Source organism: Pelophylax lessonae, assembly GCF_965119305.1.
Source record: "Pelophylax lessonae genome assembly, chromosome: 2".
NCBI lineage: Eukaryota > Metazoa > Chordata > Amphibia > Anura > Ranidae > Pelophylax > Pelophylax lessonae.
The window spans coordinates 434,366,073-434,393,706 of NC_138769.1; the positions used below are offsets into that span (position 1 = coordinate 434,366,073).

Consider the following 27,634-nt stretch of genomic DNA (forward strand, 5'->3'; position numbering starts at 1 on the left):
CACTCTGCGATCGGCGGGGGAGAGGGAGAAAGTCAGGCAGCTTAGGTAAACAAGCTGCCTGTCATTCTCCCCGGTGTATGAAGGATGATCATACGGTTCATACATCTGAAGCCACAGCCAATCACAGTAGAAAGCACGCCCCTAGGGACACACACAGCCCCTCCCTCTCAAATAAAGTTAACCCCTTCACTACCAGTGTATTTTTACAGTAACAGTGCATATGTATAGCACTGATTACTGTAGTAATGTCACTGGTACCCCCAAAAGTGTCAAAAATGTCAGTCAAGGGTCCGATCTGTCCGCTGCAATGTCGCAAAAAAAATCGCAGATCGCCACCATTACGCGTTAAAAAAAAAACAACAAAAATGACAAAAATCTTTCCCTTTGTTAGTAAACGCGATAACTTTTGCGCAAACCAATCAAAATATGCTTTTTTGCGATTTTTTTACCAAACATAGGAAGCATAAAACAAATTGGCCGAAAATGTTAAAAAATTTAGATTTTTACATTTTTTTGGGGGGGAATTTCATATAAAAAAATGTGAAAAATATTGCTATTTTTGGAAAATTGACGCTCTTTTTTTGTTTATAGCGCGTGATCAAAAAATCGCACAGGTGATCAAATACCACCAAAAGAAAGCTCTGTTTGTGGGAAAAAAAGGACGCCAAATTCATTTAGATACAGCGTCGCACGACCGCGCAATTGTCCGTTAAAGTCACGCAGTGCCGAATCGCAAAATACCCCCTGGTCAGGAAGGGGGTAAAATCTTCCGGGGCTTAAGTGGTTAACATCCATGATGTAAATGAAGTATGGGTTACTTCCTACTGTTTGGATGACTGTATATTATTTTAAAAGTGATTTTAAGCATATATCAATGCAGTATTCTCCATGAAGATGATCATATACACAAATATATTAATACACAAAATTGCTGATTGTGTGACCAAAGCTTAAAGCTCATCACTCCTGAAAATGTTTTCTTTAAGTCCAGGTTCACACTACTCCTACATGAAAGTCGCATGACTTCCGTTTAGACTTTGCCGTGCAAATTCAGTCCGACTTTGATCCAATTTAATGTGACTTTTTATACTCTATGGTAGTGAAGTCGTATCAAAGTAGTGCAGGAACTTTTAATAAAGTCGGAGCGACTTGTGTCTCTCATAGGGAAACATTGAATTTGACATGTCATGCAACTTCTGCTCTCACAAGTCTGATACCATGTCGCACCAGTGTGAACAGGTCCTTAATTATGAATACACTTTGGAAGTTCAAAATACTTCTGTTGAGTATTTACTGCTATCTTTAATCCAGCTTGCAAGATTTCACCTCAATTTCTTCCCCTATGACAACTGGACAAAAAAGGAGGGGAGGGATTGTCACTGGGACTATAAGCCACAAACAATTACAAAAATCTTATAGAGTGCCTACTCTTTCCCCATTTTACTAAAAGAAAATTATTTTGCTGCATTTTGTACCCCAACTGGAGGGGATTTCCATCATCTCCTGCTCCTACAGGAATTTAGGGGAAATCCTTCCAATGGCGACACAGACTATCCCTTTCTTGCTTTGTCCAAATCTATAATAAAAGTTTTGAATTGATTTGTATTGTAATATATGGTGCTAGATTAGCACATAGTGTCTACAAAATTTGCTTTTGGGTAGGTTAGGCAGGGCTTTTTTTTCTCAGAGAATAGGTGCAGGTACTCCTTCCTTCCAGGTCACTCCTTGTCTCTGCCCCTACCTACCTATTGCCTATTGTAGTCAGCAACATACTATAGATAGTACCCTTCCCTCAACAATAGCTCTGCCCAATAGCTCTGCCCAGCAACAATAGATCCCCCACCAGAAACAATAGATCCCCGCCAACAACAATATACCTCCCTATGGCTATAGATTCCCCTAGCAACAATAGATCCCCAAGCAGCCAGCAACAAAAGACCATCCAGGACACCCACCACTTCTTGCAATTACATACATTCAGTGCTGGAGGTGCCGGAACTGCTTTCCCCCACGTTCCTGTTAAAAAAGCCCTGAGGTTGAGCGTTTATTTTTATTCATTTGTAGTAACAAAATAAAGTATAGGGATGACATGTACCATTCCATTATAGAGAGAAAATGGGATCCAGCAACAGAGATTTACTTGGGGATTTTTCTTCTTTAAATCATAATGCATTGCATGCATTTAGAACTATGACCAACAGGCTTAGAAGAGACAATAAAGGGAATATTGGTTAAGTCTATGAAAGTGAGCAGAGCAGCCATAGTATTAGTGAATTTGAAGTTGTTGTAGAGAAAGTATAGGAAAAGCTTGGAAACTACATAGGGAGAAATTAGGGTCAGTTAGGAAAGTGTACTCTAATCCTGAATGGTAGCTTTTTGGGTAATCAACCATTTTACTGCCTTTTTTTCCTTTTATTTTTGTGGTTGATTTGAGGTCAATGGTTGCTTTAACCACTGTCTCATCCAAAAAGCTGTCACGAAAAAACTTTTTTTGCTGCAAGGCTTTCATTTAAAAAAATTAGGTATTTCTTTCACGGGTGGCATTTGGTAATTTTATTTTCTTTTGTGTGTTTTTTTATTATTTAATCTTGATACTTTTTTTTTAAGTACAAGGAAACAAAATTTGAGCATTACTTTCTTTGAGCCATCTGTTTCTTAAGCTGTTAACAGCATGGGGCAGCATCATTAGAAAGAAAAAAATAAATGCACAAAAAATGTGTACCTAAATAATTTCATATTATATCACTCACATTTGATGCAGCCCTTATCCCCACAGGTCTAAAACTAAAATGTCCTCAACACATTTCACCCCCACCCCGAGGGCAGTGTTAGAGTTTAATTTACCTTTAAAGGAAATATACAGTATTTTAGGGGGTTAACATGTAAAATAAAAATACTTGTAATACTATTTTGTAAAATGTTTATTATTTTGTATACTTTGGTTCTATGTGTAGTGTGTTATTATGCATGTAAGTGTGATGTATCCATTTTACATGATCAGGCTTTAATTCCTACTGTATAGTGCAATCACAAAAATAAACAAAAACAGGCATGTAAAAACAAATGCGACCTTCAACTAAAAAAATGTGTTATGGTACACTACAAAATAGCTCACAGTATACACTCACTGCAACTATGCTAAACTTTGTCTTTAAAATCTATTCCATTCTGTGGCTGATGATTTCCTGATCAGAGCTAAATCTATCACTTACTACCTCATCAACCTGTTTCTCCATCTGCTTCCTCTAGGTATCCAGATCATAAATGTACTGTATATAGAAAATCAACAAGGCAGATGAATTCAGAGACAGATGCTGATCTAGTCTAGCAGAATATGATTGTGTGATTACGGTATATACGCTGTATCATACTTATGAAATGATGGGTTATATCAGTTATTTCTACTACAATTATTATTTTAATAACTATATAGGTGATATGTACATTGGCAGTTAATTGTTGTGCTCACTATGCATGGGCGATTGAATTTGAAAATTTGTACTGGCATTGTATGTTAAAATGAGAGGTGAGCAAAGGGGCTTGATGGCGGGCTGAGCGGCAGTATAATAAAAAGGCTCTGGCTTTCCCAAGCAATCCTCTCAGACATCCTGCAGTTGAACTCACCTTCACCTTTCCAGTGGCCTTCCCACTGGTAGCAGGCACCCTCCTATGACTCCAAAGGTGAAAATCATGCAGACCACGCCCCATTGATGGCTGAGAAGCTGGCGCGATTCCAGTGGCAAGATGGGGGTAAATTTCCAGCCCTCTCTATACCTGCACTGCCTGCGTCGCTTCTCTCCCAGGCTGACTCCTCTTTGCTGGTGAATGAACTTCCTCTGGACTCTCCTGCTTTACAATCAAGCTCTCATGCTCCCCTGCACTCTCCATCACCTATTGACACCAAGGAAGACCCTGACTCCCAGCCTGCTGAGCCTACCCTTACTCACATCATGCAGTAAAGCCAAGCTCACTGCCCAAATAGAAATCATCCATATTGATTTCTTTATGATGAAGGAGAATGGGCAAAACCTGTGGGAGAGGACAGGGGCAGCTGAAGAACCCATTAGTTTCCTGGAAGACACTGTACACACTTTATCTGCCACAGTGTGCTCTGCTACAGATGACATGGCAGCTCCTAAGGCTAAATTAGATGATTCTGAAAACCATTCTTGCAGAAATAATCTTCACTTTGTTGATATTCTAGAGCGCTCTGAGGGAGCTCCCCCAGAGCAGTTTTATTGTACCTGGCTGCAAGAGGCACTTGGAGCTGATTCCCTGCCTCCTACCTTATTGAAAGAGTTCACCACACACCACCACGCCCTCCTCCATCGGGCTCCCCTCCACTCTCCATTATCGCGCGGATTCTCAACTTCCATGATAAACTGACCAACCTTCATCTGGCAAGAGAAAAAGGGGTACTCTGCTACAACAGTAAAACTATATCTATATCTCCAGATTTCATGGCAGAGGTACTTTAATTGATATAGTGGATCACCACTGGATTTACGAACTGATCCTACTATTCTCCTGCTATGGAGTTTAGTACTCGTTTGGGGGAATCCCTGAGCTCCTGGAAGAGTCTAAAGGACGTCCCTGCACCCGCTGACCTATTTGTGGGCTTCCCACTTGTTTTTTATTTATTTTTTTGTTCTCTATTTGGTTATTGGGGCTTAAATCAGAGCCCCACCCAAAAGGGGAAGCTCTGCTTGTCTGACTCCCCCCCCCTCCGCTGCCATTTTATTTGGCACCTTTTGAAGGGGAGCAGGTATCTGGTTTTGACAGGCAAACTCAGCCGGAAGTTTATTCCTTTCCCTGCAGCCATCCCATTCACAGAGCACAGCATGCTTTGCACATGTGCAGTAGAGAACTGGCTGTGAAGCCACAAGGCTTCACTGCCAGTTTCCCCTTAGTGGGTATGGCAGCAGCTGCACCTAAAAGCCGATTGAAAAAGTGTCCTAATATTAAAAGTCAGCAGATATAAATACTGTATTTCTAGCTGCTGACCTTTAATTTTTTTCTAAAGGAGCCTGGAGCTCCTCTTTAAGCTCTGTAGAAGTGACTACTAGGAGGGACAAGCGGCGTGGTTCAAGGTGGGACATTGCTGTTCTTTATCGTACTGCTTTATAGGTGTTGTTTGTTTTTTTCCTTAAACTTTATTTTATCTCTTTTGTCCTTACTTGGCTATGTTCCTACCTCTCCTTCCATTGGGGACACCCCAGGTGAAATTGCAATACTTATCTAATAGAATGAACATCCATAGATTATTTCAGAATTTGCAATACCCACACGACTCTTTAGACACTTGCAAGGCCTTTGACAGTGTTGAATGGCCATAACTCTTCCATATTTTACAACACTATGGCCTAGGCCCTTGTATAATTTCATGGATATGCCTTTTGTACACTGCTTTGATAGCTAGAATTAGAGTAAATTCCCATGGTACTGAAATGCTCCCTATATAATGGGGTACCTGGCAGGAGTGCCCGCTATCCCTTTATTATTTGCCCTGGCCATTGAGCCACTTGCCATCCGTATCCGCACTTCAACTGCCATTCAGGTTTTTCCCATTGATACCATTGAGGAGAGTATTTCTCTCTATGAGGATGACACTCTGGTTTACCTGGCTTACCTATGTGAATATCTTGATGCTTTATTACAGGAAATCACAATTTTTGGAGACTTTTCTGGTTTTAGGGTGAATTAGAACAAATCTAATTTATTCCCTTTAGATCACGCGGCCATAACAGTGATTCAACCGGACTCCAGGTTGCCGGTAGTCACTTAATTCCGATACCTGGGTGTTCAAGTTCAATTGCTGCTACGTTCCTACATTTCTAATACTGTGTGTCCATTGATATTCCATTTACAATATCAAACCAGGCAATTAATGGATTTACCATTGAACTTCATGGGAAGAGCTAAAATTCCTAAAAGGATTTACTTCCCTAAATTGTTGTGCACTTTGGCCAACTCCCCTAGTAGGATACCTAAATCTATTTTGAAACAAATTGATACTGTCTTTATGACATTTTTAATGCACCATAGGTCTCCCAAGATAGCATTAGAGGGTTTATGGATGCCACTCAGTTGGCGGGACTCGGTTTTCCCAACTTTTATATATATTACTTGGCATCCCAAATGGCACCCATCCATGACTGGTTGCATCCTATTTCTGATAATCCATATAACACTACTATTGCCTCTTCAATGGAAACCCTACACAATATTTTGAATGTGCATGCTTCAAATCCTTTTCTTCTTTAAAAGAAGAATTTAATCTACCTCCTTACTATTTATTCTATTATTACCAGTTACGTTATGCTATCAATTTAGCTCCCTAGATAATCCCTTTTGTGTGACTCCTCTAGTAAAAAATGCTACACCACTCTGACTCTACCAAATTCATTTCCACTTATTACTCTGCATTCATGACTGATTCTAACTAGGTTCCCCGCTGCACAGGTTGGATGGAACTCATTGGACATATCATTTGCTGAATCTGACTTGTCTAAATTTAGTGACACCTACAAGACTTCTGTTATTTATTCGAAAGACAGGATTATTCAGCTTAAAATTTGTCAGCAATCTCCCCTTACTCCTGTTAGATTTCACAGAATGGGTTTATGCTCGGACGCCAATTGTTTCAGGAGCTGACTTCCTCCATTGCTTCTGGTTCCTGTCCTTGGTCCAGGGGTTTTGATGGGACATGGGCTTCCTTATTTCCTCTGCACTGGGTCTTCCTAAAGTCCTATATCCTAAAAACTGCATCTTAGGCATTTTTGTGGACCTGTCCTTTTCTAAATATGCTAAACAACTTTTGCGTATTTTGTTTTTCTATGCCAAAAAGGTAATTTTACTGTCTTGGAAAGGGTCTACGGTAACAGCATTGTACCAATGGCTTAAGGTCACTAATGACTCCCTCCCTTATATAGGCTTACTTTTGAAAAAAGCCAAAATTATTTGATAAGATATGGGGCATGGGGCTCTCTCTTCCTCACACCTTAGCCTCTTTAGATCTGGGTTCTTGATAAAAAAAAACATTTTTTATTCTGTGTGTATAATTGCAACATGTTTTCCTTTTTCTTGCACTGGAGTGAATTGTCCTATTACTGGAGTCATTATCTTGGATTTGTGTGTGCCAATTTTTTTTTTTTTTTTTTGACCAGTGAGATCCTTTTAGGTTCATTGTTACTTGCTTTTTTTCTTTTTTTGTTATGTTATTTGAATAAGTGCTTATTAATATGTATTAATATGTATTTATTAATATTAATATTGTAAAATAAAAAACCAATACATATATCTTTAAAAAAAAATAGAGACGAGCAGAGGCTATCTGCACCAATCTTGATGATCTTGGGCTAGAAAAAAATCTTTTGAGGCATTAAACTATTGATACAAATAAAAAAGGGAATGATATTTGCGCTTAAGACAGAAAAATACTAAGACAATATAAAATATATGTACACAAGGCTGCTAGCTCAATAGGAAGATCACAGTCCATATAAATTAATAGAAGTATATTAGGAGCTGCGCCAGACATATATTAAACAATCTATCACAGTAATACAGTCCATGAACAATCTAATGGAGTAGAACTGCAGGTAGAAAGAAAGGACCCGATCCAATCAGCCAATCACCAGTGAATAGTGAGAGAGATGAGTTACACCCTGTGCTGACACCCGTAGCCTCTTACCGGAACTTTTGACCCTCCTGTCACAGAGTGGTCAAACAGGCATACGAGCAAACAGCGCTGGGCGTAAATGATGGTTCCTAGTCACATTCCTCCCATTCCTTAGCAGGGAGAGAGAACTTCACAATTCACAGATGTACAATGCCTTCACAGGACCCCACAGAAGTGTCTTTCACATGTCTTTGAAGACGTCTAGCCAATGACGAAACGCGTTAGGTGGAACGCACGCCGTGACGTCATACGCACTCGAGTGGAACGCAAACCGGAACTACCGCTCTCCACTCTCTGTGTCCAACGTATGACGGTCCTATCCGTTTGCCTGTATTGTTTTGACTGACCACGTTTACCTCACGATTGTGCTGTTTACTTTGAACTTTGGATGAGCACCTTTTTATCACCTGCTGGAATTTTTTATGGATTTTACCGTTGTTAATGCATGGGGTGTGTGAATAAAATATTGGAAACAATACCACACTATCCGTTTTTTATTTCCCCATCACGGCTGTGATTGGAGGTGACTTGCAGGTGGGGCACATTCCAAGTTTGGGATCGTGGCTGGAGGGGACATACCCGAGGTGGAAGTCTAATGCCCCATACACACGTGCAGATTATCTGCAGACTTTTGTCTGCAGACTTACCAAAACCATATAATATGAGGTCAAACCTAAACACTTTCAATTTGTATGCAATCCGGCAGGCCCTTGCACTACATAGAAAAGGTAAGTCTGCAGACAAAAGTCTGCAGATAATCTGCACGTGTGTATGGGGCATAACCCGCAGTGGCTGCAAAGACCCAGGGAGAGCTATCCGAACCGGGAAGGATCTCCTAATTAAGCACAGATGGTTTTAATGTCGTAAGACATATAAAACCCACAGCATTTAGTGAGTGGGCATTTCATTTATTTTTCACGGTGAAGGAAGCACCAAGGGATTAAACAACGAGCACCAGCACTTTTTTATCATCTCAGCTTTGTTTGGACTTTTATTATTTATATTTAACATTTATGACACACTGAAAGTTTTTTATCACTGCACACTGTGAAGGACTATATTTATGAGTGGTTTATTTATTTATCTACTTATTTATTATTTGTCTATTTATCAGTGCATTTATTTGAGAGCATCACTTTTACATTTATTATTCAGCACTATTGTGATTTATATTTTTCCCATTAGGGGATACTGCAAGCGCTATAGTTATCACTAATGTGATCACTTTCCTTTCAATACTAGCACCCGCACTTTACATAGCAGCTGCAACTAATTTAATAATTTATTTAAACTAATAATCACTTTATTTATCCACATATATATTTATTTATTTATATATACCAGATCCTGATTTAATCTCCCTGGCGCGTTAATATATACATATTGTATATATTTTTTTGCACATTTAGTAAATAATGCAGGCCTTTTTTCAAGCAATCTACTGAGCTGGCCAGAACCACCTCTGTTTGAAGTCTATTGTACATTTTTACAGCTCTTACTGTGAAGAATACCTTTCTGTATTTGGAGATTAAATCTATTTTCCTCTAGACATAAAGAGTGCACCCTTGTCCTCTGTGATAAACTTAAAGTAAATAACTCAACACAAAATTCACTATATGGACCCTTTATGTATTTGTACATGGTGATCATTTTCCCCCTTAATCTCATTTAGGGAATTATTACTGTTCCTCTAATCTTTCCTCACTGCAAGTATTTGTTTACTCAACACAACCTTGTCTTTTATATTGGGCCATAACATTGGGCATCATATTGTGTTTGTGTGTACTAAACTTAATGAAAGTGTATTTTTTTTTCTTTTTTTTTTACTGAAAATGTAGATTCGATAAATAGTACCACAAATATCACTTGAAAAATACAGTACATGGCAACTGGCACTATTTGATTCTACAGGGTCTCTGCTTTCATAAAATGTATAATGTTTTTTTTTTTTTTTTTTTTTTTTGTAATCCTAAGTCTTAAAAAAAACAAAACTCATCTACCAAAACTTGAAAATCTACACCGAACACTGTGCATGTGTTAAAGTAAAGTCAATGTTGTTTAATGTGATATTCATTTCCAGTTACAACAGTTATCTATAAACAATATAGTTACCGTTTTGCTGACTTTGGCAGCAAAATGACCTAATTTCATCTAAAACTTAATGTCCTATGCACAGGGTGTCAATGCTGCAGTAACTTCCCTGCAGATTGAACAGTGCTGTCATCCTATAACAGAATGTGCAAAATAAAAGTATCAATTGTCAGGATCATTAGGTTAAAAAAATATGTTATTAGGTGGACTCAAGAAAACTGCTGTGTTAATGCTAATGATAGACTGCAGAAAATACAGTATTGTTTTTGTCCTAATTTAATTTATTTTACTACCAGGGGTTACACAACAATTTAAAAGCAGAACAGTTTTGCATGTGTGTGTTTAGAGGAATATGCAAAAGAATTGTTAATATTTATTTTTTTTTTTTTTCTCATTTCAGTTTACATAAAGCTTTGATGGACCTGCAAAATCAACAGCTTCAACAGTTAAGTGATTGGCTTTCACAAACAGAGAATCGGATTAAGAAAATGGATTTGGAAATGTTGGGTCCTGACTTGGATGATATAAAGAGCCGAATAGAAGAACATAAGGTTTGGATTCTTGTATAACAACCACTGTACATTTTCTAATATTTCTCAAGGACTCCTGCTGCAGTCATAAAGAACTCTTACTCTCTCTTTTGGATTTTTAATCCATTTTATTTACTGGAGAATCCACCAGAAAGAGTTGGAATAATAAAATGTAAGCAGGAACTCAGAAAAAACTTCTTATGTCAGTATAAGACATAAAGGAAGTTACGGGCACTGACTTAATACTACATACTACGTCTTAACCACTTGCCGATCGCCACACGACTATTTACTGTGGCGGTCAGCCCCGTACAGGCAAAGTGACGCAGTACTACGTCGCTAGCCTGAGAGCCTCTAGGGGACGAGCGCGCGCCGCCGGAGGCGTGCTCCCGCCCCGCTTGTTCCCTAACAAGTCCACGCATGTGACCGGCAGACCCAATGTCCGCCGGTCACTCGCGATCTCCTGCTAGAGAGGGAGAAAGGCAGGCGGCTGATGTAAACAAAGCCGCCTGTCATTCTCCCTGATCTAACTGCAGAGATCATACGATCCTGCAATGTAGGATCGTATGTCTCTGTGGTTACATCACTAGCCACACCCCTTTACAGTAAGAAGCACGCCCCTAGGGACACACTTAACCCCTGCATCACCAATAAAGTTAACCCCTTCCCTGCCAGTGTCATTTTTACAGTAACAGTGCATATGTATAGCACTGATTACTGTAGTAATGTCACTGGTACCCCCAAAAGTGTCAAAAAATGTTAGTCAGGGGTCCAATCTGTCCACCGCAATGTCGCAGTCCCGCAAAAAAAAACGCAGATCGCCGCCATTACTCGTTAAAAAAAGAACACCAAAAATGACAGAAATCTTTCCCTTAGTTAGTAAACGCAATAACTTTTGCGCAAACCAATAAAAATATGCTTATTGCAATTTTTTTACCAAACATATGTAGCAGAAAACAAATTGGCCTAAAATGTTAAAAAATTTTGATTTTTACATTTTTTGGGGGGGGGAATTTCATATAAAAAAATGTGAAAAATATTGTTATTTTTTCAAAATTGTTGCTCTTTTTTTGTTTATAGCGCAAAAAGTAAAAATCACACAGGTGATCAAATGCCACCAAAAGAAAGCTCTGTTTATGGGAAAAAAAGGACATCAATTTTATTTGGGTATAGCGTTGCACGACCGCGCAATTGTCCGTTAAATCCACACAGTGCCGAATCGCAAAATAGGGCCTGTTCAGGAAGGGGGTAAAATCTTCCGGGGCTTAAGTGGTTTAACCAATAACTAAAATAATACTTTTGGGTCAACTAACTCTTCAATATCAACCTTTTATGGAAAATAAAAACATACATTTTTATAAATTTGGCTTTTTTGAATTTCACAACTGGGCTATATAACATTCATAGTAAAAAGCCAGTATAATAAATTTTCATATGTTACTGATTGATTAAATTGTTGTTTAGGATTAGCCGATCTCCTAAGTTTTCCTAGTGCATTGCTATATCTTTTTAGTCAGTTTCAAAGACACTTTGGCTCTAACAAAGCTGACCTTGATTTGTTTGTGCATCATAGAAACAACTGGTCCGTTACCACTATTCTAACTGAAAGATAACCTTCAGAAATAAAGCTGAGTTCTGCTGTTTTGTAAATGCATCTTTATAATTTTACTTTTTCTAAAAACAGTAGGCTTTCTGTTTTATTAGTTTATGAAATATCAAAGTCATCTTAGGTTATTTGAAACAGTTACGTTTTCTAATGAAATATTTTCCATAAAGAAAAAGTGATGCCTGTTGGTTAATACCTGTCTCCACTTTTGTGCTAATATTTTAGGCTTGTTTGACTGAGCCCCACTCATTCCCTTACCTGCATACTTTAGTTGTGTTTTGTTAGGGCACACTCATTCTTCTATAAAAATTATAGGGTATTGTTTCTGGCCCTTTTTGGTGCATTACCAAATATTAAAAAATGTATTGATTTTTGGAGAACCTCCTTTTTTGGGATTTTAGAAAAAAAATTCTTTAATATTTAATGACTTGACCTCCGAAAGGCTTACCCTCCTTCATGACCAGGCCATTTTTTTGTGATACGGCACTGTGTTCCTTTAACTGACAATTACGCAGTTTTGTGACGCTGTACCCAAATACAATGTATGTCCTTTTCCCACAAATAGAGCTTTCTTTTGGTGGTAAATGATCAACTCTGCGGTTTTTATTTTTTGTGCTCTAAAACATATCCAATAAAAAATGTAAAAAATCTGATTTCTTTATTAATTTAGGCCAATATGTATTCTGCTACATATTTTTGGTAAAAACAAAACTCCAATAAGCCTATATTGATTGGTTTGTGCCATCTACAAATGATGTGATATATTTATGGAGTCTTGTTTATTTTTTTTTACTAGTAATGGCGGTGATCAGCGACTTATAGCAGGACTGCAATATTGCAACAGACAATCGGATACCTAACTAACACTTTTGACACTTTTTGGGGACCGATGACACTAATACAGTGATCAGTACTAAAAAAATAGGCACTGTCACTGTACTAATGACACTGGAAGGGAAGAGGTTAATATCAGGGAAGATCAAAGGGTTAAATGTGTGCCTAGGGAGTGTTTACTAACTGTGGGGGAGGTGCTTGTACTGTGGGTAGGCAGATTTCTGTGTTTCCTGCAGAAACACAAGATCACTACCTTCCCTACTGACAGAATGGTGACCTGCCTTGTTTATGGCAGACCGCCGTTCTGCTTCTTTCCTAAGCAAACGCTGGGTGCCAGTGGATATTGAGTCCACCTGACACGCTCATTGGCTCCTGCTGTGTCCAATCACAGCGGGTCCTCGGCAGAGCGTGCGCACCCCAGACCCGTAAGTGCAGAATCATGTACCTGTATGTAATTCTGCGCAGAGGAGCTTCTGATCCACAGTAAATGTACGTGGGACAGTCAGCAAGAGGTTAAAACACAAAGCTTTTGGTATTTTTCTTTTTTTTTTTACTGTCTGTGTTCTTTTTTGAAGAGCTTGCTTTACTTTCTTTTCTAAAGGCACAACAGGAGGTGAAAGCAAAGGAAGAAGATGTAAACTTATTGTTAACGGGATTATGCATAGTAAAAAAGGGCAGTGGTATGTTCTGAGACAAGTGGTATCAGACTGACAGTTAAGCCCCATACACGCGGGCCAATTTTTGAGCAGCGTCGGCTGGTTCAATAGAAACCAGAAGATATTCGGCCGAATGTCATTCAGCATCAGCTGGCTCAATAGAAAACAGCCGACATTCGGCCCATATGTACCTTTCAACCAGCTTCTGTTGAAGGGGCATGGCCACCAAAGTCTGCTGACCGACCAGCAGAACCAGAGTGTCCTGCCAGAATACGATAGAACAGAAGGGGAGCTCACTGGACTAACATTTGACTGTTAGTACAGCAGCTCCGTCCTGAGCTGTCGTTTTTTTTTTTTCGTTCAGCCTGCTGCGTTGAATGAAAAAATAAATAGCAGTGTGTACTAGGCTTAAACCTTCAGTAGCTGGAAATGTGTTCCATTGGGAATAGATATTGTGCTACAAATAATAAATATTGAATTTGCAAATGCCATATACTGGTAAAGTGAACTTCTGCCCTAGTTCAAAATTTTGTATATGCTACAAAGAAGCAAATACAGCTATATTTAGTTAGAAAAGTTTGTTCTGTGCCCCTCTCTAATGTTGTTTATTTAGTTATTGGGCCTTGTTTTACCATAACTTCATGGCTAAAATCCACTAACTGCTTTTCCCCTGTTCAATGAGATTGCTGTAGTGGCCAATAAGGGCTCTTTTACTGGGCAGTGGAACGTCAGTTGGTGGGACTCCCACAGTCTTGAAGTGAGAAAATGTTAGTTTCCAAACAAAATCTGATTGGGGTACCAAAGACATTAAAGTTAAAGTAGTTTTGAAGGCCTAAGATTTTTTGCCTTCTACGTTCAGCCCCCCCCCTAAATACTTACCTGAGCCTAATCCTGATCTAGTCCTGTGCCCAAGAGCATCCCCTCTCTCCTCGCTGGACATGGAGGTAGCAGTGGGAGCCATTGGCTCTTGCTGCTGTAAATAAAATCCAGTGAGGAGGGAGTGGGGGAGGGGTTGAGCAGCACAGTGTGTATCAATAGAAAAACACAGCCCAGCTTGGGATTGAGGCCACACATGCCGCCATAGAAAGCAGCTTCCTATGGTGACAAATGAAGAAGAGGAGGAGCCAGCAGCACCAGAGGGGGACCTGGGAAGAGGAGGATCAGGGCCACTATGTGCAAAATCATTGTACAAAGCAGATAAGTATTAATAAAAAAAAATTACAACCACTTTAAAAGCAGGCATTATGTGGTGTTAAAAGTTTTAAATAGAGAAGAGGTTCACTATAATACAGCATGGCTAACCTGCCCTGGGCCACAATACAAAAATATAAGCCAGGGCCCTATAGCACCTGCTTTCTCTGTGTGATAGTGTGGTGTTAGAACTGCCATAATTCATACATTGGGGTGGATTTACTAAAGCAAACTAGACTGTTCACTTTGCAAGGTAGGTTGCACTGTGCAGGAGAATTTTCCCCAGAGCTTAGTGAATTTGGTAAAATTTCACTAAGCAAAAAATCCCCAATCACGTGCAAAGGAAATAAAAAAAACAGCATTTTGTAGCTTGCTTGTACATATTAAATGGTTTAGGTCATTGGAGCATCACCTCATTTGCTAGACTCTGGGGGTAATTCCCTTGCAAAGTGCCACTTCTCTTGCAAAGTGAACACTCTTTTTGCCTTTAGTAAATCAACCCCTTAGTTGCTGGAAACAAATGAAAGTAGTTGCTGGAGATGACATCATTTCCCTTTGATGTAGCTCTTTCATCAGCTCACAGAAAAGGTAACACGATGGTGTGTTTTTAAAGCAGCCACAGGGAAGAAATGTGTGCAGGTAGACATGCATGCACAATTTGTCTCTAACTTTTTTTACAAGTATTGTATAAAAAAAATAAAATAAAAAAAAATATGTAATTATACTTTAATCTCTTATAATAATGTTTTCGCAATAGTTTTACTTAAATCAAGAGCCATGTAATACTTTAAACCCCAGTGGGTGATGAGTTCAGTTAACAGCCTGTCTTGCAAAAAAACATATCTCCTTTTGTAGACACTTATTTGCATAGAATTAGAGAATGTGTCAGTAGCAAACAGGGGCTGCATAGCAAAAAGAACGGCCGGTTAAGCGGCCGTATAGCATAAAAGAACCTGACAGAACAGAAAGGAGTTTAAGTACAGGAAGAAGATTCTACAGTTCATTAGTAGCTATTGTAGCTGCCTGGAAATCCTTTTTATCTTTCATGAATGGACTTCCTCTTTAATTTTTGAGTTTTTTTGTCCATCCCCACCTTTTACATAAATTGTGTGAGACAGGAGGGAGATTGTATTTTGACAGAAAAGATAATTAGACAGTCTAGCCTAGTTCTATTACTTTCATTTATTACAAAATGGAAAGATTGTGTTTAACACAAGCAGATAACTACTAAATTACTAAATGTAGTCATGCTGGCAATAAATGGTTTGAATAAGATATTACTCATAGCAGCAAAAGCAAGAAACAGTTGTTTCCTCTGTGTTCCATGGCATAAGCTATTTATATAAAATGTCTCATGTTTCTTTTAGTTCAGTTTCACTTTAGTTCAATTTCTCTTTTCCATCATTAGAAATATACTCACATAATGAGGTATAATTACACAGATGTGTAAAGTGTACTATGTTACTCTGGTTCATTTATTAACCACTTGACCTCCGAAAGTTTTACCCCCTTTGTTACCAGGGTATTTTTACTAATCAGCACTGTTACTTTAACTGGCAATAGTTTGGTCATGCAACACTGTACCAAAATGAATTTCACACAAATAGAGCTTCTTTTGGTGGCATTTATTATCCACTGTTTTTTTTTTTTTTTTTTTGCAATGTAAATGAAAAAATGCAAAAAAGTTTGAAAAACACATTTTTTATAAGTTTCTGTTATAACATTTTTCAAACATATAATCTTTCTTCATAAATTTAGACCAAAATTCAGTCCGCTACATTTTTTGGGTAAATATAACCCAAATCAGCGTACATTATTTGGTCTGCGTAAAAGGTATAGAGTTCACAAACTTTGGTATATATGTCTTTGAAAATTGATCAGTCCTGGTGTACTGACTGGCTTTTTCATTTCTTGAGGCTCGAAACTGCCAGGACAGTAACATACCCCCCAAATTACACCTTTTTGGAAAGTAGACAGTCCAAGGTATTAAACAAAAGCTAAACAAAATCGGCACTGTGCTTATACCATATAGAACATTACTAAATGTAAATCAGTGACAGAAATAAAGTCCATGTGAATGAGTAAAGTGGGTGAAAAAAAAATCTTCTTTAAAAATGTGTTCCAAGTAATCCAACACCAACAGCAATCAACATCTGTTGTGTAAAACCTCCACCTCTAATATATAGAGTGCTTACCGGAGATTATGGACTATATATTTTTAGAAAGGTTACATAGCCAATGATCAGAGTCATCAAAGGTCACATAGGCAATGATCAGATTAACCAAAGGGGTCCTTCAGATGTTAGTATTGATCTGCTCCTATATTTTTTCACCAGTGCAGTACAGTGTCCTCATATGACTGGCATGGCTATGATCAGGAATACTGACTGGTGACAGTATGTAAAATGCAATTAAATATAATTTTATTACATTTTTTAAACTTTTTTTAAACACTGTAATTGTATAGTGATGATCACTTTATATTTGACTTTCATTCATGACTGATTGTTTACTATTTTGATGTTGTGATTGGCCACAGCTATCCTATGGAACAGGGGGCTGTAATTTGGCCAGGTACCATGTGATTACTGTTGACCTATCACAAATTACACAGTAGTAAACAATGATGACATGAATGGATTCTATTAATGGCCGTTGTTTACTAGGTGACATGTGATTGCACATAGATCACCTGGTATCTTCACTGATCACAGTGGCCCAATATCGAACACCACAATCTGCTGTGTCTGGTAGAAATAGCAGTTGCATGAACGGAGCAACATACAAGTACATTGTAGTGCCTGCACAGGCCACCAGCCAGTGGTAAAAACTAATTTTTTGGCTGGTCAGCTAATATTATTAGCAATATTGGTATTACTATTGGAATGCATATAAAGTGCTTCTGATCTTCAGTAATTATTGATCTTCAGTTGACCAACAGCTACACTGTAAATGTCCTAAACACTCTTACATGTCATAAACAAATTCTAAGCACATTTAATCTCAGATTGTTTCCAAACACCGACAGAAACACCATCCACCCTGTACGTGTGCCCCCACCATGTATCCTGAGCTCCGCATTTGACTGGCATAGCAGTTGCTTCTGCGTAGAGTGGAGGAAGTTGAACAAACATCCCCCTGCTCTTCCCTTTCTTCTTGCTGACCTGGAATTGACATGTAAAAAGTCACTTCAAGGCCTTCCTTTTACTTTTCCCAGCCAGTATGACTTGGGAAGAAGTCAATGAAATGTGATCTGAATTCTATTGGCTTCATTGAGCAGGCGAGACATCAGGGTTTTTGTAAACTCTCATTAAAGAAAAAAATCTCCCAAAAAATCATAATACAGGGGATGTAATGATAAAAAAATTTTAAGTAAAAAAAATATTAATAAAAAATGTAAATAATTAAGTTTATAGTACCAGAGCTCCCGAGTAATTCTAAATTGATGACCTGTAGGGGATTTTAAAGCATCTCCTCTAAAAAATATAAAACATATATGTGACCATTTTATGGGCGCATGCAATTTTAGGTTTGACAAATTGGGTATCAATTTACAATTTGCAATCTCATCTTTCATATTTTACAAAAAAAATTGATGCACAAAAAATTTTAATTACCACCATTAATTTTCAAAGGTGTCTGCTTTCATTACAGATACAACCTTACATATGCTACTGCCTGATGAGCAGTAATGCAGGGACTGCCTGATATTTACTACATCAAGCAATCAGATTCCAATATCAATTTTAGTAACATAACAAGAAAAAATGTGTATTTTTTCAACCTTGCTAACAATGTAACTACAGTATGCAACACTTACTTCTGAAGTCTTAAGACACAATGCTCATAATGCAGTATACAGCAGAATGAGGGTCAGCAATAATATGCTTTTAATAGCAAAGTGGTAAGGGGTTAAAACCTTTGACAGGTACTTTTTGCTGTCTATGTCCCTATTAGGGATTTTTCATTTTTCAGATCACCAGATTTACTGGGAATGAAAGTCAAGGCAAATCCAGAATCTTTGAGCAGGGAGCTTTGTCTCTGTGACAGGATATCCCAAACATTAGAAAGTTATTCTGTTACTTTCTGTTGGGACTACAGGACAGGAAGTGAAGGGAAACCTCCCGAATGACACAGATGGCAGAAAATAAAATTTTTTTATTCCCCCCCTCCCCAACCTACCTAATATAAAAATGAATTATTTAATCCTTTCGCTGCCTCTGACATACCTATAACATTGAAAGCAGCATCAGCAAAGTCTCATTATTGTGGTTTTATGTCTGTATACTCTTCTTCACAGTTGTAAACTTATGGGTAGATACGGACATTGCCACTTTTCATTCTTTCTAGCAGCATCAGCATGTAAACAAACTCCTGGCCTTTTATAGTAGCCCAGAGTTTGTTTGTACAAATAATAATGGGGATACCTGATAAGGTGGCAACAGTCTAAAATTTCACTTTGTGAGATTTCCTCTAACTTCTTGTTGTGACTCTGAAAAGGGGTAATTCCTAAATTGGACACCGACAGCAAAAAAAAATCTTATAGGGGTTTTAACCAATTCCCACTCTTTAAAACAATGTCTTGACATTATATATGCTTTCATTTTAAGTCCTATTTCTTTCTGATGGTCTATTTGTCTTTATGTAGATTTTGCAGGATGACTTAGAACAAGAGCAAGTCAGAGTAAATTCTCTTACTCACATGGTGGTAGTGGTGGATGAATCAAGTGGAGATAAAGCTACAGCTGCCTTAGAAGACAAGTTACAGGCAAGTACAGAAGTGATGCAAATATACTGTATGTCTGCATATGTAAAATAGTATGCATATGTAAAATAGTATGTCATGCATTGAAGGCAAAAAAATATGGGATTTCTATTAGACAATACCTAATACATTTCTCCTGATATTTTAACTTCCCCCTAAGATGATAATATTGTTGCATTATTAAAGTATTTATACTAATTTATTTACCAGGAAGTTCAAAATGCAGTTTCTGTCAAAAAGAGCAATAACTAATTTGGCTTCATCTTTGTCTAACTTGACAATAGTATCTGTTAATGCATGCATTTCCTAATAGATTTCAATCTGGTAATATGCGGGTATAAAATGGTAGATATGGTAGCTTATGAAGTGAGAACAAAGAGAACAAGAAATTGAAAAATGAAGCAGCCGGGACTCCACAAATTAGTGATGGCCTTTTTGTTAGGGCATTTTTTTTTTCTTGCTGACTCAAATTTCACTTTAGTGAACAACATTCTTACTTGATGCCCTTTAAATCTAAATAATGGTATATATATCACTATTGAGATGTTTTACAATACTTAAAGAAAAAGTGTGCACGAACACACAGTTTTTGTCCATAGTGACAATCAGAAATATTTGGTTTCATTAATCCATAAAATGAGAAATGAAACTTTATTTGTTGCTTTTGGCAGCAACTTAGATTTTGTGCTCATTTTTTTTCTCAGCTTTGAATCAGAATCTTTGTATTTCCAAAATGTAAATTTAATTTTCACAGCCTTTACAAAGTGTTGAAGAGCAAAAAATGCATGAGAAAAGTTTTTTTTTAAAGAATTTTGCTCTGCAACAGATAACTTTAACCTCAGTTTTTTAGTCATATTACTAATACTGCTTTATTACAGTGAAAATAATTTTATGTCCACTAGTAAGACATTTTTCACGTTATCTTACTTATTGCCACATGTTAGTGTTGTGGATAAATTGTAAATTGCATTTTTTGTTATAGAGGAAAAAAATAAAAAATACTAGTTATGGTCTAGGAAATGCAGATTGGCTATTATAAACTACTGGTTGTTGGGCAACAATTGAGCCAGATGTGATATTGTATAATGGCAACCATGTTTGTCTCTTTTTTTAAATTTAGTTCAATGTGTATCTTGTGGTCTTATTTTGACGAGCATGTTGACCAACCAAATTTTGTTGCTTTTGTACATTCTGTTCTGTTCACTATGGAATGTGCAGTTCACAACGCTACCTACATTGACCCTTCCCTATATCATTCAAATTTAAAAACTGTTGGCTCTAGATACCCTATAATGACAGCCATGTGCACTTGGCACAGTTTTATGTGCATTTGAAAATGTTGCCAGTGATTAGAGCATATTTGTACACTTGTCCATTTTGATGCACAAAAAATTTGCATTTTACTGTTAAAAATTACATTTCTAGTAGATATTCTATTCTGTTTCAATGAGATTGTTTTATATTTATGTACTGCAGTTTAGTGTGAAAGAAAAAAAATGTGAGCCCATCATACCTACATATGTGCATTACCACAAATGCTACATGTACATGGAAAAGGCCCAGAGTAATTAAGTTGTTCTTAGAGCCAATTACCTTTCACCGATTAATATATACTGCAGTACCATATACTGTAGTTTAGTCAAAACAGAATGAGGTGTACAGTGTAGGTGTTAATTATAGATCCCAATGTGAATTTTCAGCAAATCTGTGGGTGTTGGCAAAATGCGGCAAACAATATTAGACATTTAAATCAATAAATGCTAATTGGTAACACACCTTATAATGCTCTGCAATAAGCAATATATCAACCCCTGCAACAGAAATATATCCCCCGGGAGAACAACTTATAGTGTAAAGTGGCATGCAAAACACAACATAATAAAATTTGTGCATAGGTGAATAGTTTAACAGGTAGGGTCAATTCTAATAGGAGTGGATAATAGGGAGATGCTGTCAGAGATGTTTCCCTATATTTTCAAAATACATTACAAGAGCATGTCTTAATAGAATGCCAGGGACCATAGACATGTTTCTAGTGACTGTCAGAGATGCAAAATATGCCTAACCAGGCACAAAGAACAATACTTAATTATGTTCAGGTAATAAAAAGGGTTAAACTTGGTGATTTGGACAGTGGGAGTCAAAGCCATGTGAAGAAATAGATCAGGGAAACTGCAGAGAGTCTGACTTGACAAAGGCGAATGGCTCCAAAACATATTGTCATAGCAACACTTTGACAAATACCAGCCTTAGACCATCTAGAAATGTCCAAACAGAAAGTAGGCATCACTCGGTAACTGCTTTTAAATCTTCTTTATTGCATTCTGACAGAGGTTACATAGTCCCACACAGAAGTGTTGACACGTTTCAGCCTGGGTGGGCTTTTATCATAACAAACATCTTTAAAATACACAGGAAAAGAAATAGACACATAACGCCTGAATCAAGAGGAGGAGCAGACCCAACTAATTAACCCCTTCATAGCTATTTTTACTTCAGACCAGGAGGAATAGAAGTCATCTAGACAAAAATAACTTTAAATATGTATAGAATAAAGACAAAATAGAATAAAAAGAAAAAAGAATACATAGTGAAAAGCAGAAACTTGATCCCCCATCTATACAAAAGGAGAGGGGGAAGGAGACAAAAGAGGGAGGACCGAAAGGGCAAAAACCAGAGGGGGGGCAGGAGAATTAGCGAAGATGGGAATCCAAGTCCCACCTGAGTTTTAACCCCTGTTAAACCGTGGAACCCTGGTCGTCAATTTAATAATCCACCAAGCCTACCTCTCCAACAGTCCCTGCTGGCATTCACCCCCTCCCCTCTGGGGGCTAAGTTCACTAGCTTTATATCACTAAATCTAAAAGAGGAGAAATCTCCTCCATGGTGTTGCGTAAAATGTCTCGATGCATTGTAAATAAACTTTACATTAGGATTTCATGAGTCACAGTAATGTTCACCAATCCTGGTTCCTAAGAATTGAGTATTGCACCCTACATACTGTAAATGGCAATAGGTACTAACAATCAGATACATCATATAGCTTGTACCACAATTTATGTATTTTTTTAATCCTAAACTATTCCCCAGTGACCTGAAAACTGAAAATTTTCATAAGCAAATTGAGATGGCAGTACCTACAAATACTCTGGTCACAGAGGAAACACCCTGGATAGGACAGCCATGTAGGTTGTGTTTTATCAGCGTGTAAAATGCAAATACGTGCATGACGACTAGAGAATATGCAGCCTCTCTTCAATATTGTAAATAAATATCTATCAGAAAATAAAATGGGTAGGTTCTTCTTAATCAACTGTACAAGCCGATCACATTCTCTGGAATATGTGGTTACAAAGGTGACAGCTTAATCCTCAGATGTATGACTAGGTCTGTTGCCATGAATTGAATACTCTTACACCTAATAAGATAAGATAAGATGACAAATGATTGCACAGGCATTTAGTACAGCCCTGGTGATTGGCAGAGGAATGTCCTTATGTGCATGCTGGGATACTGTATAAATGCCAAGGACACATGTGCTATGTTTTTTTTGGGCTGGAGAGGCAGGGTCCTGGAGGGAGGGGGCGGCTGCCCCTCCTTTGTAGAAGTTTCCATGTGGCCTCAGGTGGATGATCTGAGGGCCTGAGAGTCAGAGAGGAGCTGAACCCAGAGGTCCTGCAGAGCTGAATGGAAGAGAGACACTGGAAATGATCTGATTCTGCATATAGTGAGTAGAGATCTGTGTCATGGGGTCTGTCCTGAGAGGTCCATCCCTTCAGCTAGAAGAGTCAGTGGATGGGTATCAGTCAAGAGGTTGCTAGAGTGTCCCGAAGATAATGTAGTCTGGTGCTGGAAAGAACAAGAAGACTTAATCCTTCCATACAATTGCAGTACGGTTAAAGCAGTGTGACTGCTTCCACAAGTAACCTGGTAAAGGCCAAGTGAGAGTTGAGCTTATCAACTGTTAATAGTTCAATTTGGAGTATCCCACTACTCCCTTCTCCCATCCAAGTTCCACAACAAATAAAAACCAAAACCCCTGGAGTGTTTATTGAGTAACGAGCAATGGGAGCAAGGATGGATGTGTGAACTGTCCCTAAATGAGCAGGTAATCAGAGGAGGCCCAAGAAGTCATCACACAGCAAGCCCTATGGGGACAGCGCTACAATAAGATAAGATAAGGTGTATTGTTATTGTAAAGGAAAATTCACAATAAAATGAGATTACTATACTTCACACATTTTACATATAAAAACAATCATTACCTACACATTTACCCATTACAATTTAAAAGACCTATAATATAAAAGGTCCTCTCTATTTTTCTACTAGCCAACCTGAGCCCTCTTCTTATGCTCTGCTCTTGGAAACCTCTCTGTGCTAATCGGATGTAGATAATATCACACTCCTTATGAAACGCAAGAGCAGTAAAGGAATTTGTGCGGGACTATGTAAATTATCCTACAGAAATCAACCTGATAGTGTGGGATGGTTGAAAACTTGTGACATACAAGGTAGCATTGCCCGAACATGGTTTACGATATGTGCAGGAGGAGGCAACTTCTATCTCTGCATGATCCTGTAGGGTGACATATAGGAAATCTATAGTATCAGAATGACAAGTGCTAGTGAATTTTAGATTATAACTAATATTGTTCATGCAAACAGCAAAACTGTCAAGTGAATGGGAATCACCTTCCCACACTAGCAGGATGCCATCCATTTGGGGTCCTTACCAATGAATGTTCCTGACCAAAGGGTTGGTGGGAGGGGACAAAAAAAGTTCTATATGTTTAATGATTATTATGGGTTGCAGCATCACACCAAACTTTTGAGAACCTAGAAGTGTGTCCCCTGCCAATTATAGGATTTCTACACTACCAACAGCCTCTTCTACACTGATTCAAGCAGCTGCTCCTTTTATTAGACCAATAGCTGCAGTTCCATCTCTGCCACTATTTATTTTGGGCTCCCCACAATATTTTGATGTGATAGTGATAAAGTGTTATTTACACTACTATTTGTATCGAGGGACTGCCAGAGACCAACAAAATGTTTCTAAGGAACTATTAGGGACTATCAAAAACTGTTAGGGACCTACCAGAGAATGTCAGGGACCAGCAACACTACAGACCATTGAGATAACAAGTCCAATGCAAGAGACATTCACATACCACACATTTTTTGTAAAGTCCTATCTGGGACTATTTCTATTAGAAACCATAATATTTTGAAAGAGGCTACTAGAAATCAACATTTAGTAAGAGGCTACTAAGGACCACCAACATACACCAAGAAACTTGCAGAGGCCCCCATTATGTTTAAGAAGCTATTTATATGTTTAAAGAGACTACTATGGACAACTGGCATGTTTTGATAATCTTGATATGCTAAGTCATTTTAAATACATGTCAATGTCAAGAAAAGCAAGACTTACATGGACAGGAACCTCTGGCCATGTAAGCAAAAGAGTGGGGAGTGGAGAATTACATCAATGCCTATAATAAGGCTTCATGTGTGGCAGGTAATCAGGTTTCTTTACGGGAAGTTAGCAGTGATGGGTCTTGTGATTTTGATGGTTTAACAACAGGGAACTTTTTTCTTTATATTTTTTTTATTAAAGGATTTGTCGAACATTTGGGTGTCTCTATTTGTAGGTGAAATCTTCTTTTTTTGTGAATGGGTAGGGGTACTATGCATCCCACAGTCATGCATGTAGGGGGGGAAAGGTATCTGGAGGACCCCGTTTTACTAAAGGGGGTTCTAGATTCCAATAAGCCCCCCTATCCATTAACCCCCACAACCACTGGGCAAGGTTTTTGAGGATGAGAGCAATATCCTAATCAAAATGGTAACAAAAGGTATTTAGGAAATCATTGGCTTTTGAGCCTCTCTATGTGACTAAGTTGATAAAGTTTCACGTTTTTATGGTATTGCCATAATCAGGAAGAGTAGCAGAATGTGTTTTGAAGGTGTATTATTATTGGCTTATCAAATATGTCCATGCTTTTTTTAATAAAATATCTCCCTAAATGAGAATTTTGTAGGAAAAAAATTAGTTTGTACTTTCAAAAAATAATGGAAAAATCCTGAAAAGATTCACCATGCTTCTTACCAAATACTTTCGGGTGTCCACTTTAAAAATGTAGGGGTAATTTTGGGGGTGTCTCTACTGCCCTTAAAGTGGAACTAAAACCATCAATTTAACAGTTTCAAAAAACAGTTATATTCCCAGCATGCCAGGAATGCTAACTGTCACATTGGCTCTCTACCAAACTGTCAAACAATTAAATGGTTGGTGTAAAAAAGACGAAGGACAGGTCATAAAATGTACCTGTCATTCATTTGTGGGGACGTAGCATGACAGTTGGTATAAAAAAAAAAAAAAAAAGATTTAATTACATGTTATTAAAGACAGTCTATTGGTTGATAAGACAGAATATATGATTGGTCATTTAACTCTATTATTGATTGGACAATGACAATGTAATATTACTGGTTACTTTTTTATTACCTGTTGTTGGTTGGTCCAAAAGTGACAGAATTTTCACCTTGAGCCGTTTGGACTCCCCTATATAAAGAGGAAATCTAACGGTTAAAATTCATTCAGCAGCGGGAGCAACAGACAATAGCTTCAGGACTTTTTTCCTATTCCACATTTGAAGATGCATTGAAGAAGATTAGGGGTGTTGGGGCCTCTGCTTTGTTAGCCAAGTCTGATGTGAAGTCTGCGTTTAGACTCTTGCCTATAAACCCTTCTGCGTTCAACTCCTTAGGAATTTTTTTTTGTGATCAGTTTTTCTACGACAAATGTTTGCCTATGGGGTGTTCGCTGTCCTGCTCTTATTTTGAGCTCTTTTCTTGTTTTATTGAATGGGTAGTATCCAGTAGGGCGTCTTCAGGTAATGTTTTACATTACCTTGATGATTTCTTGTTCATTGGGGGTGCTGATTCTCTGGATTGTCTGAGAATCTTTACTGAATTCAAAATTATTTGTTATGAGTTTGGGATCCCCTTGGCTACTGAGAAGACTGTATTCCCTACCACCAGGCTTGAATTTTTGGGTATTGAAATAGACACTGTATTGATGGGATTTCGCCTCCCAGCTGCCAAGATCTCAAAGATAAAATTTTTGTTGCAATTCATTTTGTGTAGGAAAAAAGTCCAGTTGAGGACTATTCAGTCTCTTCTGGGACTTTTGAATTTTGCCTGTCGAGTGCTGCCTATGGGCAGGGTTTTTTGTAAACGTTTGTATAGAGCCATTTCTGGTTTTTCATCCCCTTTTCATTTTGTGAGAATTTCTTCTGCTATATCTGAGGATTTGCGGATGTGGTTAAGGTTTTTGGATGACTTTAATGGATCTTCAGTTTGGCAGGATGATTTTTGTTCTGCTTCTGCTCTTAATTTATTCACAGATGCATCTGCCGCCCACGGTTTTGGGGCTTATTGGGATGGCAATTGGTCTGCTGCTTCTTGGCATCCTGATTGGATTAGTAGGGGTTTGACTTCTAGTATAGTGCTTTTGGAGTTGTTTCCTGTGCTTGTTGCATTGGAATTGTGGGGACAGCAATTTAGGAATAAGAGGATTATTTTACATTCTGACAACCAAGGAGTTGTATTTGCTGTCAACTGTTTGTCCTCTCGTTCCTTACCTGTCATTTCTCTATTACGTTTCTTAGTTTTGCAGTGTCTTCGATTGAATGTTTGGTTAAAAGTGAAGTATATCCCAGGTTTTTCGAATGATATAGCTGATTCTTTATCCCACCAGCAGTTCCACAGGTTTCGGATGTTGGCGCCCCAGGCTGCTCCAATTGGCCTGTCTTGCCCCAGCCACTTGTGGACCCTTGTTTGACTGACGTTGCATCGGCTATTCGGAATTCATTGGCTCCTTCTACTTGGTCGTCTTATCTGTCCTCGTGGGGGTTATGGTCCTCTTTCTGGTTATCGAGAGGGAGGGCTGTACTTCCTGTGGATGAGGGGTCTGTTATGTTGTTTTTGAATGACTTATTTAGTACAAATTTTTCTTTTGCTTATGTAAATAAAACTTTGGCTGGCATTTCATTTTTTGCACGTTTGAGTGGTTATCCATCATGTGCTAGTTATTTTTCTGTGAAAGTTGTTTTGCGTGGTTATCGTAAGGCTCATGTTGTTTCTGATAAGAGGTTTGCCATATCATTGTCCATTTTAAAAAGTCTTTGTGGTGCTACCTCTTCAGTTTGTTTTTCAAGTTTTGAATCTTTATTGTTTCAGACTGCTTTTTGTGTCTGTTATTTTGGAGCC

The 27,634-nt window shown here is 38.1% G+C and overlaps 1 protein-coding gene across 1 annotated transcript in view; it reads left to right on the forward strand.

Moving 5' to 3' along the window:
- DMD (dystrophin) overlaps positions 1 to 27,634 on the forward strand; it is a 3,625,631-nt gene that overhangs the window by 1,200,675 nt on the left and 2,397,322 nt on the right. Inside the window, exons 12-13 of the mRNA XM_082246191.1 lie at positions 10,173 to 10,323; positions 19,238 to 19,357. Of these exons, the coding sequence (XP_082102317.1) occupies positions 10,173 to 10,323; positions 19,238 to 19,357 (271 nt within the window). The remainder of the gene's footprint in view (positions 1 to 10,172; positions 10,324 to 19,237; positions 19,358 to 27,634) is intronic.